General features: G+C 44.4%; 1 protein-coding gene across 1 annotated transcript; it reads left to right on the forward strand.

Annotated features, from left to right (window-relative positions):
• Nucleotides 1-978: 978 nt before the first annotated feature.
• On the forward strand, nucleotides 979-18,020 carry REELD1 (reeler domain containing 1). The gene is given in 9 exon segments (XM_028492546.1): nucleotides 979-1,034; nucleotides 5,869-6,100; nucleotides 8,200-8,206; nucleotides 8,831-9,053; nucleotides 10,706-10,869; nucleotides 13,901-14,239; nucleotides 15,621-15,709; nucleotides 17,420-17,700; nucleotides 17,702-18,020. Coding segments are annotated over 9 exon segments (1,710 nt in total).
• The last annotated feature ends 3,315 nt before the right edge of the window (nucleotides 18,021-21,335 follow it).

The raw sequence follows: 21,335 nt of genomic DNA on the forward strand, positions 1-21,335 counted from the left end.
TGTTCCTGTTGGTGGAAACCAGGAGGACACCTTATCCGAGGCATGACCTTCATTGCCTGCCTCACTCACAGCCTCCGCTGGGTTGGCAGGACACCCTGTGCCACATTCTGGGCATCTAGCCAATTAGCTCACGAACACTCACACCACCGGAGGGCTGTACTACTGTTAGCCCATTTTACAGGTGAGGAAACTGAGCCCCTGTGTCTGACTTGCCAAAGGTTCCAGAGCTTCCAGGCTGTGATAGACACGGTCTCTCCCCACAGCTCTGCCACTGACCCCCTCTATAACCTCCTCCAAACATGAGGACAACCGTCCTTCTTGTACCTGCATCCCCATGTTCTGTGAGGTTTCAGTGAGGTGATAAAGAATAAGCAGGGAGTCCTAGGCCATGGGTTGGACACAAAGGAAGGGCTCAGAGCATGTTCGTTTGCGGAAGGAGAAAGCGTGCTGAACTGCAGAGAGGAGAGGCTTCCTGCCAGGCAGCCCTCGGGGGGCGGGGGTGTGAGGGGTGTGATTGTGAGCAAGCGAGAGCCAGAGGGGGGCTGAGAAAGAGGGTATCCAGCATCTGGGCTCCGCGGGCTTTCCTATCCCCATTCGGGTCTGGGTGCACAGGGAAAGCAAGAAAACATTGCTTTTTGTTTGAATCTGCTGGAGTCATTTCACACTGGCCATCTGGCTGGACTTGATACATTAAGTGACTAAGTGGTTACATTAGCATCCCATGGCCCCCGACTAGAAGAGTTACATTAACATCACACACAAAATTCTCTTTCGTGGTGGGTTTTATGGTTATAAATCGGCAGCTCTGTGTCCTTCAGTAAATCACTTAACTTCTCTGTGTTGCCTCTGGTATAAAATAAAAGGTTTGAATTAAATGATCCCTCAGATTTCTTCCAGCTAGAAAATTATACATATATTTACTTTTATTTTAGTCATGAAGGCATAGAATGAGCTACCCTCAGAGCATCTTGGGATGACATGGACCAAGTCTGGCACGTGATGATGGCCACGGCCACACCACCTGCATCCTCCAGGTACGGGAGCAGCCTTGGAAAAGTGTTTCCCAACCTCCATGGAATCCTTAGAGACGAAGGACCTGCCAAGTTCACCAGCCCAGTCCCATCCCTGGGACATTTTCTTCATGTTTAGAGGTCTCTGAAAGGGAGAAATAGAGAATGTGCCTTTGGTAACTTATTTTTTAAAATATTTATTTAGGCTGCCCCGGGTCTTAGTCGTGGCATGAGGGATCTTTTAGTTGCAGCATGTGGGCTCATAGTTGCAGCATGCGGACTCTTAGTTGTGGCACATGAACTCTTAGTTGTGGCATGCATGTGGGATCTAGTTTCCCGACCAGGGATCAAACCTGGGCCCCCTGCATTGGGAGTGTGGAGTCTTACCCACTAGACCACCAGGAAAGGCCCTACCTTTGGTAACTTATTAACACCCTTTGTCCCTTTTTCATGCCTTGGTCATGAATTTCCATTTACATTGATTGGAGTTTGTAGGTAGATATGGCTATTCTAGTATCGTTATTGTGGTGAGCATTGCAATATTCAGAGATAAAAATTTTATTAAAACTACAGATTTCTGGAGTTCTGGGACAATCAGTGTAAGAAAAGAGAAAAATTTTCACAATTTTCTTTGAACTCGACTTTAATTTACTTAAAAGTGGGAAATTGATGGACATTTATGTAAATGTCGCAGGCTTGTTGACTTGCTTCCTTCTCCATGCTGCCATGCACTTTCTTCCATTGCAAAAAAAGAATCTTTCAGTGCTTTTTTTCTACCCAATTATCCCCTCCTGTATTCTCCCTGTTAAAGAACAAAACAGACGAACAGGACTTTAAAACAAATCAATAGTTGAATGCTTACTATTTGCAAAAAAGTACTTACAGAGAGTTAGCTAATGTAAGAAAGTGTCAGCAGTATCTCTTCTCTCTAGGAGTTAACATTTTACTTGCGTGGGGTGGCAGGATGTAGAAGAAAGAAGTCAGACAGCAAGTTAGTTGTGTGGCCTTGGCAAGTTAATTAATGTTGATGAACCTCAGTTTTCCCATCTGTGAGATGGGGAGATGATTAGATTTCTCACAAGGATACTGTAAGGACTAGGTGTCCTTGTATAATGATGCATAGCAATAAATCACAGCTGTTATCAGAAGGGAGATTAAAGCCAGGCTACCAGAATTTAGAGCAGAGAGAGGTATTTCAACTAGAAACAAGAAAGATGGTGGATCTTAGAGGTTAGGTGGGGTTTGGGTAGATAGAGAAGGGTAGTAGAACATTCAAAGCCGGAGAAAGAGATTGAACAATGGTGTGAAAGTGGGAAAAAACGGATCGCGTTAGTTGTAATTATCCGGAAATAAAATGAGGCATGCCTGATGTAGGGTGTTGGAGCCAGTGATGTTGTTGGGAGAAAATGGAAGTAAAGGGAAGAGTCAGTAAGATCTGGAGACTGTTTGTATGGAGACAAAGGAGGGGTTTTTAAAAATTGGTATTTAGAAAGCCTGAACGAAAAATATAACCTATATCTGAAGTAGGGAAGATAGCGTTCAATCTTAGACATGCTGAAAATGCCCTCTTAGCATCATCCACTCCTCAGCCAACCTTTCCTAAATGCCTACTAAGTGCAGGCCATGTACACAGGGCTGGGCTATCAAGATGAATAACACAACATCTGCCTTTGTAATGCTGGAGATGGAGACTAAAGCATCAGCAGATAATCACAAAACTATGGGATAAATGATCAGCAGAGATAGAATCACATATGACTATGGAAGTACAGAGAAGGAGTATCTGGGTGTTGGTTAAGAATCATTGACTATAGTGGTCAAAGAATCTCCTGTCTCCTGGGTGTGTAGTAAAAATATGGATTTCCAGAACTCTCTCCTGCACAGTCTGATTTCACAGGTCTGGAAAGAAACCTGGGGAATCTATACCAGTGCTTCTCAAATTATGCTCGTGTCAGAATCACCTGAGTCACAGATTGCTAGGTCCCACCCCAGGGTTTCTTTTTCAGTGGGTCTGGAGTGAGGTCCAGGCATTTGCACTTCTAACACGTTTCCAGGTGATGCCAGTGTTGTGCTCTGGGGATCCCACTTTGAGATCCGCTGATCTACGGCTCTGCGCTAGTGTCAAGTGTCTCCAATGATCTTCGTACGCATGCGCATGTGCGAATTCCAGCTTAAGCGCAACTGATGGGGAGGGAGTGTGCTATGTGGGACATTTTTGTACCAAACATTGCACCCTGGCCATGACCTCAGTCCCACTTCACCCGGGACAACTTCTTCAGCCCACGTTGACCCAGGAGCAGAGATCTCTGAGATTTGTTTGATTCGATCATTCTCCCCTTGGCAGGGGGAGCAAGATGAAGGCATCCGGCTCCTGCTGAGGATGCCAAAGGAAGTCGTATGCAAAACCAGTCCCAGTTCTTTCTAGTTCTTCACCCAGGCTTGAACAATGATGATGTGGAAACTGTACATGAGGACGTGTCTCTGATCTTAAAGAAACCAATGCGATTAAGGCTGGATTTGAACTCCGAAGGAGGGTTCCTGGGAACGCTGAGGATTAGTGGTAACAGCTGTTATCCTGCCCATTGGAGGAGAAACTGAAGGGAGAAGAAAGGACTTGTTGAAAGGATGTGTCTCGGCAGCTCTGAGAGTGGAAACTGTTGCGTCAAGCCTGGAGGAAAGTGTATTCCTCGGTAAGTGGATGTTTTTCTGGTTTAGCTAGACAACAAAGTGCTGGTGGGAAAGAAACTTCGAGATCTAAGGAGGGGGGGAGGATGAAATTTATGGCTTCGGTGGTGATCTGCGGGATGTGGCACTTACCCCGCTTCCTCCGTAGGCATCTGTCTTCAATCTGCCTCTGTGGGGAGGAGGCCAGCTTCCGCCATCAACAAGGGCTCCCCGGGGCTGTCTATGTGGCCCCTCTGAAAGGAGACGAGAAGGGCCCTGGGTCTCCTCAGCTGAGAATATGCCTTTACAGCTCCTTGTTCATCATCTTCTAATGTGTCTGGAAATCGGTAGGAATGGCCCCTTGTGGTGTAGGGGTTTTGGCTTTTACTGCCTTATGGAGAACAAACCTAGCAGAGAAAGGTGTTGTCTGAGGACTCTTAGGACAAGTCCAAGAGATTCCCATTATACAATAGATCATACTCTAGTCCCCTGTGTCTGGTCAGTGTGAAGGTGGCGATGGTGTGTGCAGATAGGATGGCAGTAGATGACACGGTGATTTGGTTTTGTGGTTTACCTCCTTAGTCTACTGCTTTTATAGCTAATTTCACCAAATTTTTACATTTTATTTTTACCTTTTAAAACCAGCTTATTGGAGAGGAGAGCTGTTGTTGCTTTGCATTCCTCCTTAGATCACAATGTTAGCAGAAGTTTTAAAATACATGTACATAGGACTATAAAAACAAATAGCTATTTTAAAAAATGCCTGCTAGTCCTGAATTTTTTTACTCAGAGAGCTTTTCATCTGTCTTATTTGCTATTTCTCACTTTACTTTCATCTGTGAACTTCTTTGACAATCAACTTTTTTTTTTTTTTTTTTTTTTTTTTTTTTTTTTTTGCCGTACGCGGGCCTCTCACTGCTGTGGCCCCTCCCGTTGCGGAGCACAGGCTCCGGACGCGCAGGCTCGGCGGCCATGGCTCACGGGCCCAGCCGCTCCGCGGCACGTGGGATCCTCCCGGACCGGGGCACGAACCCGCGTCCCCTGCATCGGCAGGCGGACTCTCAACCACTGCGCCACCAGGGAAGCCCAGACAATCAACTTTTAATTCTTTCTGTGGATGGGCATCCGAGGTGTAAACAAAAATATTTACTCTATAAATGTTATTTTGCCCAAACATTTTATTCTATTTCTGAGCCAGTTTTTTTTTTTTTTTCCAGTATATTTAACAAAGTATAGAGTGGATGGGCTTGGGTATAACTTTCTCTGCTCATCTTCTCTGTGAGAAAGGAGTGAAATAATTAAAAATCATCAACAAGAGAAAGGACAGGAGCTATCAAAGCATTGCAAATTTAGCAGTCTCCTCTAAATAACTGATAGTTGGCAGAAGGTATGTAGCAGTTAACTCTGTAATCTGCAATTAGAGAGATAAACCAAGTCACCATATGCCAGGCTGCCTGCCCATATTGGAATATTGGGTGTCTCGTTTCAGCAATAATATATTACAGCTCACACTGTCCTTGGATATCAGGCAGTTTGTAAGGAGTCCACATTAGGATTCAAACATTTTCTGGTCTTTTTTCTTCGATGTAATTAGTATAGCCTCTCTTTAAAAAGAAACATTCTTAAAAAAAAAATTACAAGAAGAGAGGTTTAAAAAAAAGTGTTTAGAAATGAAATACTTCCTACAGTCTGGCACATCGTTTTTATTTCTTGTGGTTTCATTTTTCACATTTAAACTTTAATTCAATTGAAATTCCTTTTAGTTAAAAGTTGTTCTAGCTATATTTATTGATCATTTCCACATTGATTTTTTTTTGTTTTTTTTAAATGCCATTTTAAAGAGATATACTTTTTTTTTTAATAGAAGTATAGTTGATTTACAGTGTTGTGTTCGTTTCAGGTATACAGCACAGTGATTCAGTTATACATATACATCTATTTTTATTCAGATTATTTCCTTTATAGGTTATTACAAAATATTGAGTACAATTCCCCATGCTATTGCAGGAGGTCCTTGTTGGTTATCTATTTTATGTATAGTAATGCGGCACATCTTTTTGATCCTGACCTCGAGTACTTACAATCTGGGGAGGTGATACCAAAGGTATTTCAGGTTTAAAGGCAGTGTGGGATTCAGGTCAGGCACATTCAGAGGACATCGTTATCGTTTTCCTAAATCACATCTGAATTGAAGCTGCTGTTTCTCGGGGCGCAGGAGAGGGCAGGATGAGGGTCCCCGCTGCCCTGCAGGCTGGGCTTGTGCTGCTCTCTGCCTGGCATCCCGCTCCTCTGCCTTTTCCCATGGGCCCGGCTCGGTGGCCTGTGTGGGCGTGCAGCCCAAGCACATTCCAGCCCAGCCTCAGAACCCCAGCACCCGCCACATCACCATTCTCACTGGCAGCTCTTCCTACTCACCGGGTGACACGGCTTCGGACATGTATGGGAGAGGCTTTGAGAGACCCCCAGGAGCCCCTGGGCCCTAGTGACAAATTCCAAGTTGTGTTTGTCCCAGGTAGGAGTTTCCTGGGCTAAAGTTTGGCTTAATCCTAAGAAGAAATTATGTAGCCAAAAATAAGCATGAAATATTTGTGGGTTTAAAAAAAATTTTTTTTTATCGAAGCATAGTTGATTTACAGTGCTGTATTAATATCTGCTGTGCAGTAAAGTGACTCAGTTATTCACATATATACATTATTTTTTATATTCTTTTCCATGATGGTTTATCCCAGGATATTGAATATAGTTCCCTGCGCTCTACAGTAGGACCTTGTTGTTTATCCATCCTATATGTAATAGTTTGCATCTGCTAACCCCACACCCCCAGTCCCTCCCTCCCCACACCCCCTCCTCCTTGGCCACCACAAATCTGTTCTCTATGTCTGTGAGTCTGTTTCTCTTTCGTAGATAGGTTCATTTGTGCCCTATTTTAGATTCTACATGTAAGTGATATCATATGGTATTTGTCTTTCTCTTTCTGACTTAATTCACTTAGTGTGATAATCCCTAGTTGCAGCTCTGAAGCATGAAATATTTGTATCATGAAAATCATATAACTAATCTCTATATTGATATTAATCTTTATAAGAGAAGAGGGCACAAATGGCCTTATAATAAAAAATTATTTTGTCTTTATTATAAGGTATAAATATAGTTACCCTGAACAAACGTCACATATCAAGGATGTGTGAGAAATAGACTTTTTTCCTCCTTATTTAAAACTAAAATTATTTGAGGAGTGAAAAGAGCATTTCCTGCTATTTTAGTTCAGGTGCCTACAAATTCAGAGCGAGAACTTGAGTGCAGGTGGTTTATTTGGGGAGTGATCCAGGAAGCATAGATGAGAGAGAGGGGAAAGGGTGACAGGGAATAACGAAACACTAATGAGGTGTCAAATAGAGTGGGTTACTGCTGTGGGCAACGCACCGGGGCCCGATTCCAGTGGGGACCCTCTGAGAAACCACGGGAAACACACCTGTGAATCATCCCTTGGGAGGATGGAGGAGGGGTATTTATTGGTTGAGGGGAGCCCCCCAGGGGTGTTTCCACCATCCATATCCTACCTCCCAACACACATACACACACTTCAGAGTCACACCTGCCCACCTTGGACTAAGCTCCCAAGATGCCAGCTAGAAAAAGCAGGAAAGACAGCTACTCACGTAGAGTGAAGGAAGTCGGAAAGAGAAAAACAAGTATCGTATATTAACGCACATAGGTGGAATCTAGAAAAATGGTACAGATGAACCTATTTGTAGGGCAGGAATAGAGACATAGATGTAGAGACCAGAAATGTGGACACAGTGGGGGGAAGGGGAGGGTGGAACAAATTGGGAGATTAGGTTTGACATAAATACACTACCATGTGTAAAATAGTTAGCTAAGGGAACCTGCTGTATAGCACAGGGAGTGCAGCTCAGTGCTCTGTGGTGACCTAGAGGGGTGGGAGGGAGGTCCAAGAGGGAGGGGATATACGTATACATAGAGCTGATCCACTTCGCCGTACGGCAGAAACTAACAGAACATTGTAAAGCAATTATACTCCAATAAGAAAAAAGATAGAAAAAAAAAAGAAAGAAAGCTACTGAGGTGATTCAGTTATACATAGACATATACACCCCTGGGGGGGGCTACCTTCAACCAATAAATACCCCTACTCCATCCTGAAACTAACACAACATTGTTAATCAACTATACTCCAATATAAAATATAAAGTTAAAAAAAAAAAAAAGAAAGCTACTGATGTTGAAGATAGTAGCTAAGCATAGACAGGAAAGTATCTATTTAATAGCTACAGTGAACTCAAACACATCAACACTGTTGGCTCCATTCCTTTTTGATGTATGCTAACTCTTTTGATGGGAATTAGAGGTGATAAATGGAAATGAAATTTACCCTCTCTATATGGTTTTATCCAATCATTTTGTTCTACTGATTAGTGTGAGGAATAAAAAAAATATGAAAAATATTGTCAGGTTACCCCCTCAAAGAGTTGCATAGTTTACAGTTCCAGTACTACTGAATGAGTGCCCTAGTTTTTCTGTTGGCCTATCAATACTGGTTATAATTACACATTTTGAAATTTGTTAACGTGATAGGTATAAAATAGTGTCTCATTTATAATTGTTTTAAAAATTATGATTGAGCTTGTTTATTTTCTGTTTGTGTCTGTTGATAATTTTCAGTTTGGCCATCTTTTTGTTAATTCACCATAACTCTTTGTATATTTGTCTGTTGTATCTGACAAATTCCTTTCTCATTTTATCGTTTGTTTTTTTATTTCTTCTATATTGAGAATTTTAGGAAATCATCTTTTCCTTTATGGCTACTGAATTTGCTTAGAGAGGCATTCCTAACTCCAATATTAAAACAAAAACAAAAACAAAACAAAACAACAACGATGAAAAAAAAAAGCCAAACTATTGTTTCTAGTTCTTTTGTATTTCATTTTTACATATCTTTTATATTCCATCTTTACAAATGGAATTTATTTTGGGTGTGAAATAGCACTTCGACCTTTTTTTTTTTCCCCAATGAGTTGCTTACTTTCGGGGGGCTGGGCCGGTCCTAAGCTTTTCATTTTGAAAATATGCATGTAAAGTCACCAAGTGGAACTCCCTCAAGTGTGTTGACCTTGAATGGATGTTTTCTGCGGAAGTGGCTGTGGGGAGCAGTCGTGATTTCATGGGCTTTCTACTTCAGGCCCGAAGAGAGTCTGAGCATCAGATAGCTGGCGCTTTTGTTTTCATTCGTCCTCATTCCAAACCGATGGCTTGTTTTGAAGAGGCTGACACGGTCACCCACGTGGACAAGTCCCGGAAGAGAAATCTGTTGTTTGAGTGGCGGGCCCCCGCCCACCCCGTAGGGGACGTCAGGTTCCTATAAGAGAGTCAAGTTCTGGTTCTTGGTAACTGAGCGTCCACTTTGAAGAGAGGGGGCTTCTCCTCCCTTCCTTCTTGTTGCCTACCTCCCACCCTCCACCTTATAACAAGGACAGGGTCACTGGGGCTTCCCCAACTAGAGTGTCTCTACGGGGGGGACTAAAAAAAGTTGTCCCAACTCCCCTCTGTGCTGTTATCCATGGTCCAGGAATGTGTGATGTCCCTCCTCCCTGCTCACAGATGAACCTTGGCCAATCTCTCCAGGAAATTCTCACTAGGGGACAAAAGAGCTACTGGTGGGAGAGTCGGGAGAGAGCCCGGAAAGAGAGAGACAGAAGCAGGCAGACGGTGGACACTTCCTGGGCCTGGGCAGAGCCACCGAGGGCTCCGTGCTTCGGCTTATTGTCCACCAGATGGGTGTGATCATGACAGCACCCACCTCGTAGTGTTGCATAAGGACGAAGGAGCAGAGGAGGGAGGTTGTGCTCAAGTGTGGAGACATCCAGACCCCATGGTTGTCCCCTCTGCACTGGGGAGCGTGAGAGATGAGGTGTGTGTCCCCCACCCCTCAGGGTCCTCTTTCCTTCCATCCATTCCCGGTGGCCTAACACAGCAGGAAGGACAAACAAGGAGGACAGCACGGTGCCCTGACGACTTTGCCCATTTGGAAAGGCCAGGACGCACTCGACTGTTGGTGTAACTGGCTCCTGCCAGGACTTTGGTTCCAATGCAAGAGATGTGTGGTGCCTGAAGGCCTTCAATCTGTACAGTTACTTTTATTTCTCAAAGCCCCTCCGTTTGTATTTTTAGATTTACTGTCTTAGCTGCTCTGTGCTACAGAAGAAGTAGTTCAGAAACTGTTATCTCCCTTTGGCAGAAAAAGGAGCTGAGTCACTGGTCAGAAGCACCTCTCAGGTCCTCCTACATTCTCTCACCTCCCAGGATCCTTTCCCACCATAACCTTGACATGACAACGAACCATGACTTTTACTTGCCCCTTAACTCTCTGGATGATCTCAGCTAAATTTATCACATTTTTATAACTGCCTTCTGAATACTTACAGTGAGAAAAATGGTACTTGCCAATAATCCCTAATTTGGTGAAATTTGGGGGAGGATGAATGAGATCATGTTGGTGCAAATGATTTTTACTGAAGAAAGGCATTATGTATTCAAAATATTATTTAGAATATGAATGATTTATCTCTCACTTTCAATAGCATTTACAATTCCAATAGGATTATACAATTTTACAACAGATTTATAAAATTTTCAATGAAGGGTGTAATTCAATTCATGACATACCAGTAATGGCGAATGATCACAGTTGAAGGTGAAACCTTTTGCGTCGAGGGTTCTAGAAGACACCTTTTAGTCAAAAGGAGATTCTTAATGATTGCATTTATTCAGGAGGGTAATTGATTTGTACCTATTGTCTCCTATTTTAATTATTTGTTGCTATTGAGCTTTTGTTTTTAAAAAGAATGAAGTCACCCGAGGGAGCAACACAATCACCTCTCTCTAAGTTCTATCCATGTAGACTTGGCTTCTTCTTTATCTTTTTGTGTGTTCTCTCCTTTCTATCAGGACGGTCCGAGGTGTGATTTAAGGGAAACTAAATCCTCGAATCACTCTGCTTTCTTTCTCCACACTTTATCAGTAGTCCAGTCATATTTCGTTTACTGGGCGAGGATTGAATCATCTGTCGTGTCTCAACAGACACACAGTAGAGCTAGTTCCGACAGCCACGTGGAGCCTGGCTCACCTATGCCAGCCCCTGGGCAGAGACCGGAGGGCATGGAAGGAACTGCCCCAGGTACAGCTTGCTGCTGCATTCACCAGCCTGGTTGGCAGCATTATTTTCACAGTTACTAATTTTCACTTAAGAGTGACTCCAGCCAGTTTCCAGTTCCTGGGACCCAACCAATAGACACCTGCCTTGGGAGTGTCAACAGTTCCTGGGGACGTCATCCCACAGCCATGGGTGTGGGTTGGGAGGACACTTGCAAGTTCAGGGTTCGCTGCAGCAAACACACTCTGTCCGGCTCAACCTCACAGGTGAAGTTGGGCCGCGAAGCATTGCAACTGAGCTGCAAAACCAAAAAAATAGCCCCACTCCCACACTTAACAAATCACCACGATATTTCAGCTGTTTTCCCCAGACCCCTGAGGCTGCACAGGGAGCACCAGAAAGAAAACCGTTTTTTCTTTTTTTATGTAAGTTCATACAGTTTTGATTATTGTTACTTTCCGTGGTAGGTAGATGGCTCTTTGCAGCTTGGGTTGTAGAACAGAATCAGGAACGAGAGGCTGTTTCGATGGCAATGGATGTTTTTCCTGGCTCACCACGTGACTTTAGATTCCATTGGCCCATGAACTTCTGAGAAAACGAACAAACAAAAACAGACAATGAAAAAAAAACCCTAACCAGCTAGAGAATGTCTGACCCACCTGAAAATTCCTGGTGAAATGGAACTCCTTTTCATTATTTATATCTAGTTAAGCACTCTGAACAGATGCCTTCATAAAGGCATCCAATCACCTGCACAGAAGATCCAATCTTTAATCCATTCAATTCCACTTTCCTTTCTGGACTAACATGGTGAGGCCGGGATCCGATATGAACCCCTGACTTTGCTAGTCTAGCAGACCCAAGCTCAGAGCCAACCCTGGGCCACCCTCCATCTCTGCCTGTGACCAAAACCTTTGTTTTCTCCACATTGTCCAGCACTGCTCCTCCAACCTTTTCACCAAGATACTCCTAAAAGCAGAGAAAAGCTCTCAGGGTCTGAGAGGGTGGCCTTAAGAAGACCCTGCAAACCCAACATGGGTTTGAAGTCTCCTGTTTCATGTTATAAATCATGCGAATGTTGTATTCTGATCCCAGGCATGTTTGTTTTAAGATGAATATGAATATTAGTGAGGCTTCAGGAAGATGGGTCCTGTTGATACTGTAAAGTCTCTCCGATGGTTGACCCTGCTGGCACCTTGTCCCCTGGCGGGTGGCGGACTCCAATCTGAGCAGCTACAGGGTAGACCCTTTATCATGTTACTCACATTCCTCTGCTTGACTCCTGCCTGTTTTCTTACCTATTCCTCTACACAAACCCCAGCGCTTCCCAAGGGAAAAACGAATGTGTGTGTGTGTGTGTGTGTGTGTGTGTACATGCACACACATTGGGGGAGGTGTCATCTAACAAAGTTAAATGGATTTTTTTAACCGTAAGAAGACTTCAGTTGGCAAATGTGAGTGACAGCTTGTCCCATTGGGAAGATAGTATATTGTGTCTCTCAAACTTATTTTCCAGCAGAGCCTTGGAACACTTTGGGGCCCTACCCAACTGCACTAGGCATGACCTACTTTTATAGCTCCATGTTTTGCCTTCTGACATTTCCTTAAACGGAACTGTTCCTCGTGATGAACTATTTACCTTTCCAAGAGCAGTTCAAATATCTCCTTTGTGAGCCTTTTCCCCTTACTTCTTGGTAGGCAAATGTAATTGCTTTCTTTAGCTGTGGTATTGAAGCTCTCATCACACTGTGATTTATAAGGTTGGGCATCTAGGAGTCTGTCCCCTAGATTTTGAATTCAGAAACAACAGTTAGCAATCAGCATCGCTTCTGCATCCCCAGCACCTGGAATAATGCCCAGCACGCAGTGGGTCTGTAGAAAGTGTCTGAAAGCATTTAGAGTTCAGGCAGGAGTTAAAACTGTCAGAAGTTTTGCTAAATTCTGCATGTCTGTCAGAATTTTTGCTAAATTCTGCGTGTCCGTGTAAGCCTTATGCCCAGCACGCAGTGGGTCTGTAGAAAGTGTCTGACTGTCAGAAGAGTTCAGGCAGGAGTTAAAACTGTCAGAAGTTTTGCTAAATTCTGCGTGTCCGTGTAAGCCTTCTTTATTTTTCACTTCAATCTCGATATTTTTGAGTAATGAAGACATTAGAACAAAGTGTAACAAAAAAAAAAAAAAAGAGAGAGAGGGAGAAAGAAAGAATTCAATCCAACCCAGTTGGAGCCCTGGCCAGAGAAACTTCTGTCAGCACCGTTTTGTGAACAACATCGTGGTCGCCCGACTCATCATCGTGGTAGACACGTAGTGCACGTGGCATCTGTACCAGGCGCTGTGCCGCATGCGTTTACATCAGTGATGTCACTTTACCCCTGCTACAGTCCTAGGCTGTAGGTAACATTACTGGTCTCATTTTGCAAAAGAAGAAACTGACACTCTGGAGGACTTACCCCAAATCAGGAATTAGCAGAGGGAAGAGCTGAACCCAGACGATGATTCCAAAACCTGTGCTTGTTTGTTTGCTGCCCTCTGTGAAGCTATTTCTAAGGCTCTGGGCCATCGTGTCAGCTTATCACAGATGGGAAAGGAGACGGTAGAGGGCAGTGATTCCCCTTCTGCCCATAGCAGAGGCTCGTGTCCTTACCATCACTGGGGAAACTTTTTGCGTTCATATATTACGGCAAGAACGATCTAGGGCTGTAAAAATCTGTGATTTGTGGGATTCCATTTTATTTTCTAGCTAAAAGCAGGTTTTGGCAGAAGTGAGAAAACATAGTGGTCACAGCGGTTTCTATATTCTCTGATTGGTGACTGTTAAGAATGCACAAGCCCAGAAGGGCTAGGAGCTTACTCTTTAAAAAGACATGAGAATTCAGGTGCTTTGCTGCTTGGTCAGGAATTTCTATTACTGAGCAAATCATCCTTATGGTGATGCTTTTGAGTGGTTCACACTTAATGGTCTGTTGCCAGGCACGTTAAAGTCTCTGGCATTCAGCCCATTGTCCTGGCTGTGTGTGCTAATCGATAAAAGGAACGGTTTCTCCTTCTCTCCCTGTAGTGTCTCTGGGCCTCCGCTTGGCCCCCAGGGTCCCTGTCACTCTTCCTCAGTAGCGCACAGATGTCTCTGCTGTGGCTGTCCCTGGAGCTGCAGAAGAGGACAGGTTAGATCCTGTTCCTGCCAATGTTCGGGTGACAGAATTTCCTGGGGCTGCAGAGACTCCATTCCAAGCATCTTCACACATAGCTGCCGTAGTCAGCGATGGCCACCAACCCAGCGGGGACAGCAGCCCAACCCGGGAACCATCCCTGGACGTTCATGAGCTGGAAAGGTTCATGGCCATCAGGGGATTCTCCTCAGAGAGCTTTGCTTCCAGCCCTATCACCCATGGGCCAGGGGGTGGGCCATTTGGGACAGGTGCTGGGATGAGGCCAAACACAAGGGTGCTGAGGAAATGGAACCTTCTTGGAGTCAGACAGAAAAAGAGCTCAACCATATTTATTCTTAAGTACGTGAGAAACACTGATTGTAGAAAAGCCACTGGTTAGAAGGGCTGGATATATAAATTACCTGGGGAAACTGTACTGTCTTGGACAGGGTGAGGTCTCTGAGATGCTGCTATAAATAAAATAAAATATAAATATAGGTTTTATATTTTAGATACATACATTTATAATATGTAAATATATATAATATATAAATATAAATTATATAAATCAATCAAAGCATTCACTGATTCTTTGCTGCCATCTTCACGTACCACCCGCCCCCATTCCCCCTCCAGCTCCAAACTCCACTGTTTCCAACAAATGTAATTTTATCAGTATACACAGCAGTGACAGGAAACGTTGCTTTTATTTATTTATTTATTTATTTATTTGCTGCATTGGGTCTTCGTTGCTGCACGCAGGCTTTCTCTAGTTGTGGTGAACGGGGCTCTTTGTTATGATGCACAGGCTTCTCACTGCGATGGCTTCTCTTGTTGTGGAGCATGGGCTCTATAGGCACGCGAGCTTCAGTAGTTGTGGCTCGCGAGCTCTAGAGCGCAGGCTCAGTAGTTGTGGCACACAGGCTTAGTTGTTCCACGGCATGTGGGATCTTCCCAGACCAGGGATCGAACCCATGTTCCCTGCATTGGCAGGCGGATCCTTAACCACTGCGCCACCAGGGAAGCCCCCGGAAACGTTGCTTTTTGATTATCATACTAAGTGAAGTAAAGTCAGAGAAATACAAATACCATATGATATCACTTATATTTGAAATCTAAAGAAAATAATGCAAATGAACTTATTTACAAAACAGAAACAAACTCACAGACTTAGAGAACGAACTTATGGTTACCAGCGGGGAAGGGCAGGTTGAGAATTTGGGATTGACATGTACACACTGCTATATTTAAAATAGATAGCCAAAAAGGTTTTAGTGCAGGGAACTCTGCTGAGTACTCTGTAATAACCTAAATGGGAAAAGAATTTGAAAAAGAATAGATACATGTATATGTAAACTGAATCACTTTGCTGTACCCCTGGAATTAACACAGCATTGTTAAACAACTCTACTCCAAAATAAAATAAGAATAAATTAAATAATTTCTGAAGGAAAAATCAAACAAACAAAAAAACTGGCGGCAAGATAAAATAAGATTGGTCATGAATTAATAATTTTTGAATCTGGGTGGTAAATATTTGAGGGTTCATTATATTATTCTACTTGTTTATTTTGAAAATTTTTATAATAAAAGGTAAGAAAAAACCCCCAATACTTAGGGACTCCTTCTAAGCCTTTTTTCCCCTTCCCTTTAGAACTCAGAATGATCCAAGCTTTGATTCATTGGAAACTTGCCTACCCTTGGATAGGGATAACAGCCAAGTTTTGCATGGGCAGTGAGTTTGGTATTTTTGACGCCAGAGTGGGAAGTTCCAGGCTGGGGAATCAGAGCTATTAGACTAGTAGCCAAAATCAGAGAGAAGGAGGCAAGGGTATGATATATACGCAGCATCTTTTTCCAATCAATATCAGCCTTTTCATTATACACAGCGTCTCTGAAGTTATCGGCAATTGTAGAAATTGATGGTTTTAGTGAGTTGTTTTCCCACTTAGCTTCGGTTAATAAGCCCTCTCTCCTCCTACCCCCACCGTGTCCTTCATAACATTGGCCTCAAAATACAATGTATGGTCCCAGAGGTTAGATCAATGGGCATCATAAAATATACATTCCCAATGATATACTATTCCTTTGAACTCTTAAAAGGAACACAAAATAAAACATGGTATAATATCCTCACTCAAATTTATTGGAACCTACAGCAAGATTCAACGGTCCCTCTTGCATAAAAAGACACACTCAAAGCTTTCAGCCATTGGAGATGACTGTCACCCATATTGGTCTAGAAGCCTCTTAAAGGACCCTAAGTTTATTCTTGTAAGTGGCCTCCATGCTCTCTCAGTGGAGTTTCCATTAGCTTCCCCGTCCCCATCAATAACAAGTGCATGTTTATCTGCATGGACGTTTTCCTCTGAGCTCTCTCTCTTTTTTAAATTAATTTATTTAAATTTATTTATTTAGTTTTGGCTGCGTTGCGTCTTCGTTGCTGCGCGTGGGCTTTCTCTAGTCGCGGTGAGCAGGGGCTACCCTTCCTTGCGGTGAACGGGCTTCTCATTGCGGTGGCTTCTCTTGTTGTGGAGCACGGGCTCTAGGTGCACGGGCTTCAGCCCCCTGCTTTAAAGTCCATATAAACTGTTTACATCCACTTCATAGGTTTGACAAACAGAAAGAGCATATATGGGTATAATAAAACAAGTACTTCATAAAAATTTAAACGTGTGTTTTGGAGCATTCTTTGCAGAGGAACAAAAAGAGGAAGACAGGAAATAAGACAAAATTGCTAACCTTGCAGAGTTAAAATCCAAAAGAACAGAAGGAAATCTCAGATGCTTAAAATGTGGGATGCAAGGATCCGGTCCATAACAGAACTTTGTGAAAAGTAGAGAAATGTTTTGCTTTTTTCTTTTTTTTAAAACTAAATCTTCAACATACTTTTATTTTATTGTATTTTACTTTATTTTTTAACTTTTTTTTTTTTGGCTGCATTGGGTCTTTGTTGCTGTGCGTGGGCTTTCTCTAGCTGCGGCGAGGGGGTGTCTACTCTTCATTGCAGTGTGCTGGCTTCTCATTGCAGTGGCTTCTCTTGCTGCAGAGCACGGGCTCTAGGTGCATAGGCTTCAACAGTTGTGGCACGCAGGCTTCAGTAGTTGTGGCACACGGGCTCCAGTAGTTGTGGCTCGTGGGCTCTAGAGCGCAGGCTCAGTAGTTGTGGCACACAGGCTTAGTTGCTCCGCGGCATGTGGGATCTTCCTGAACCGGGGCTCGACCCCGTGTCCCCTGCATTGGCAGGTGGATTCTTAACCACTGTGCCACCAGGGAAGCCCCTTCTGAGCTCTTTTAAGAGCAGGCATAAGGCTGGGTTTTCAGCTGCGATCTGGGATTCTCTAAGGAACTCAGGTTAGTTGCAAAGTTCAGTGGCTTCTTGGGGGGAAGACCAGCCCCTTTGGTTTCTCCTTTTTCCTTTGCTTTTCTAGGACAAGATGAAGGCCTCAAATAGGATGGTGATGAGGCCTCCTCTGTACACTATCCATCTTTCCTATCCTCGCCTCTGGTCCTCTGGGGCACTCACTGGACATGGGGCCAGGGCGGCCAATCCAACCCCTGTCCTCCACACCTCTGCCACCTCCAGGCCACCCACTGCCAATGGCCAGTCAGAGGCATCAAGACCCTTTGCCAGCTTCCTGTCTCAGTCAAAGCACAAGGAGCCCAAAGTGAGGGAGGGCAATGGAGAGAGTGGCGTGGGGCACCCCAGGAAGACCAAGGCCTGAGCTTGGGCAAGACGAAGCCAGGGCCCCTTTGGGGATCCAGCTCGGGACTCTGCAGCTGGGAATCCTGCTTTGCCTTTCAGCTGCTTTGGGCATGGCCGTGGCTGTTGGCCTTCTCTACCTGCATACCCAGTCTTGCCACAAGCGGACGGAAGTATCCTTTAGTGAGCCTGCTGGGGGCGCAGCTGCCAGGAGTGATGGAGGCGAGATCGTGCATGTCAGGAGGATTGGGGAGAACACTTTTGTTTTGGTTGAAGCAGAATACAGCTGGATCACTCCCTCTGTGGGTAGCAAGAAAGCAGTCCTCTGAGAAGGCTTCTCAGTGTCCCCCCTTAGACCCTGTAGAGTGTCTCAGCCAGAACAGAGCTACTGAGACTAGCTGACGAGGACAGGGGTTCACTGTGCCTCCCATCAGGTAGCAGTTAGTGGAGGGAGCAGCAAAAGGACAGTTTTTATCAACAGAGGGAGTTATTTTCCGGCTTTGTTGTCTTAACATCTGTAATTTAGCAGCTTTTCTTTCTTTCTTTTTTTTTAGCAGCTTTTTTTTCTTTTTGCAATTAGACGTTCTGTTTGAAGAGTTAAACTCAACACAATGAATTTTGTATAACCTGCTCATTAACTAGACTCCCGTGGCCACTGAGCTTCCTCCGTTGCCTTAAGGAACCCACAGAAATAGAACTTCTGTCCCTCCTCAGCGTGTCAGCCTCATCGACTCTCTTTGAAAAAAAAGTAACGTTGAGGTTGAGTCTCTTGCAAGAAAAAGGACTGCAGCCCTCCCTTTGCCTCTTCAAACCACCCCCAAAGAAGTTCTGTTTTCCAAACTGGAGTTCAAAGGTGGCTCTGATGTCGTTGCCTGGGTGAGTGGAAGGGTATTCAGCCTTCATGGACACTCAGAAGCCTGGCAAATCTGCCATGGAAATGGATCCAAAGCAAGGAAGAGTTTAGAGAGTTTGATTACCCACATCTGTGGGAAAACATACATGCGGCAGGAGGCCATAAACACCAGAGAGGGGTAAGCAAGCCTCTTCATCAGGGGTAAATGGATCTGAGATCACCCATCCACTTACACTTGATGAGAGACTTATGTATCCCAGCGACTAGCGGACATCTTGCCTTTTGCGAAAGGTCAGGCTGAAAAAAAGGATGATACCAGCACACTTTTAAGAAGAGTCTTTACCCGTCTGAGAAAGCAAGATGGACGAAGGCCATCTACCCACCCTCGTGACTTTATGAAGATTTAGCAAGATCTAAAGCTAAATCACTTTGATTTAGCAAGAGTCCCATATATACTACATGAGGTCAAAACACCATGTTTGAATATAACTCTCAAATATGCTCACCTAATATAACACAATGGAATTAGCTGCCTTTTCAAAGGTAAACCTATTACAGAGTCATGATCCATTTAAATGTGGAAACAAAACCCACTATAAATTTGGAAAGGGTATTTCTTGATTGAGCACGTAAATCGTGCAGGTACTGGGCTAAGAACTGTACATTTATTTTCACATTTAATTCTCACAATAACTTCATGAGGAATAAGTTCAGTAAATCGCTAAACAGAAGGAGGCATTCGTGACATCTCGATTCAACAAAAACATTTTAAAAAAATTGAGTGTGTAGGAAAGAGCTGCTTCCGTTTTTCCAGCCCCTGTTAGCTCACTGGGCATCAATTCCAACCCTCTCTCCTCCTGGATTCTGGGGTTGACAGATCTGTCTCCTGACTTCAGTCAAGCACCTCATTGGGCATGTGGAGACCTAGGTAATCGTATGTTCACAAATGAAGGTGTTCTAGGAATGCTGTGGAAAGAGACACATGTACTGTACTCCAGTTGGGGCCACAGATATCCCTCCTACCCACCCCGCCCTCCCCAGGGATGCCCCCCACCAAGATGCAGAAGACAAGCCATCTCACTAGTGGAGAGCTCCCATCTGGCTAGGTCACATCAGAGCTGGGTGCACCACATATACACTACCTTCCGGATCTTTCCTGTCCAAGAGGATATTATCCCGTGTAAACAGACTGTTTCGATTATCTATTGCTGTGAAACAAACTACCGCGTAACCCAGTGCTTTAAAACAACGCCTACCACTGATGGTCTCACATGACGGTGATGCTGGGGTTGCCTGGGCTCGGCTGGGTAGCTCTTCTTCTCTGCCTGCTGTCAAATGGGCTGGAACACCCCACGTGACTCACTCACGGGGCTGGCAGTTCATGCTGGCTGCCGGCTGGGTGCTCACTGGGGCCGTGGTTGAGTGTGAGAAACAATTTGCTTCTCCTCTTTGTGGCTTCTTACTGCATAGTGGCTGGGTTCCCAGAAGGAGTGTCCCAGGCCGACCAAAGCAGAAGCTGGGCATCTTGTAAGGCTTAGCCTGGGAAGTAACACGGTTTTACTCCCACCACGTTCTGGTGGTCACAGCATGTCACAGCCCTCATTCTTCCAAGGGAAGGGCAACAGATTTCAGTTTTCAAAGGAAGAAGTGGCAAAGGAGTTGAAGCTCTGTTTAATTCACTGCATCGCTGGTTAGACTGCTGACCTGCCACGGGGCTTGTGTGAGAAGAGACAGGCTGCTCATCTTCAGGAGATGCCATGGGTCACCCCCGCTGCCAAGCATCAAAGGGGCCGAGGGAACTCTCCAGGCTTTAGGGGGGTTATTTTGTTTTTTTTTGTTTGTGTTTTTGGCCACACCGCGAGGCTTGCGGGATCTTAGTTCCCCGACCAGGGATCGAACCCACGCTCACGGCAGTGAAAGTGCTGAGTCCTAACCACTGGATGGCCAGGGAATTGCCCAGGCTTTAGGGTTTAGGCACCTCCTCTTCCCCAGCTGGGAACTCCAGGTCAGGCACGATAGTGACGGGGTGCAGAAGAGCCAGCCAGACATGTGAGCCTCAGCTTCCTCATCAGAGATAAATGGATCACAAAATGATTTACCTCTTTTGGCTGTTGTGAAGATTAAATGCATGGTGAATGCTTAGCTGCCTCTAACCGACTGCCATTTTTATTAACATCATCCTGCAGCTGCAACATTATCTTTAAATCTAGTCCATTTAGAGAAATCCTATGGCCACCAAAAATGTGATTCCCTGTCCGTGACAATTTCTCCCCCTGTGCCCCTACTGCCCCAGCCCAGCCAGTGGAGGCATCACCGCGTTGGTTGTCACGGCAGCCATGGGCTACAGTTCCTGCTGGGGGTCAGACATTTTTGCTGAGACATTCTGAGTAAACTCCGTTTTGCGAATCCCCAAGCCTGAATTCAGGACACATAAAACCCCTCCGTCACTGTGATCTTGAAGGTCCTCTAAGCCTGGCTTCAGAGAAGCCCCAGAGGGGAGTGAGTAGGCAGTGTTAATTTAACCTGAAGGCACTTACTAAAGCACAAAGCCCTTAAAAGTTATAAAAAGGCAAAGGACTCAAATGCAGCATCTTAAAATAACTTTTTTGTTCTGTGGGAACAGCTAGAGAATTGCTCAGCCAACCACTTCTTGGAGAAGGAAGTTTGGGGCTAAAGACACATTTCAGGGAAGATAACAGAAAAACAATTGCTAAACACTCTATTTTATTTTATTTTATTTTATTTTATTTTTTAACATCTTTATTGGAGTATAACTGTTTTACAATAGTGT

Source organism: Physeter macrocephalus, chromosome 7 (genome assembly GCF_002837175.3).
Source record: "Physeter macrocephalus isolate SW-GA chromosome 7, ASM283717v5, whole genome shotgun sequence".
Classification (NCBI taxonomy): domain Eukaryota; kingdom Metazoa; phylum Chordata; class Mammalia; order Artiodactyla; family Physeteridae; genus Physeter; species Physeter macrocephalus.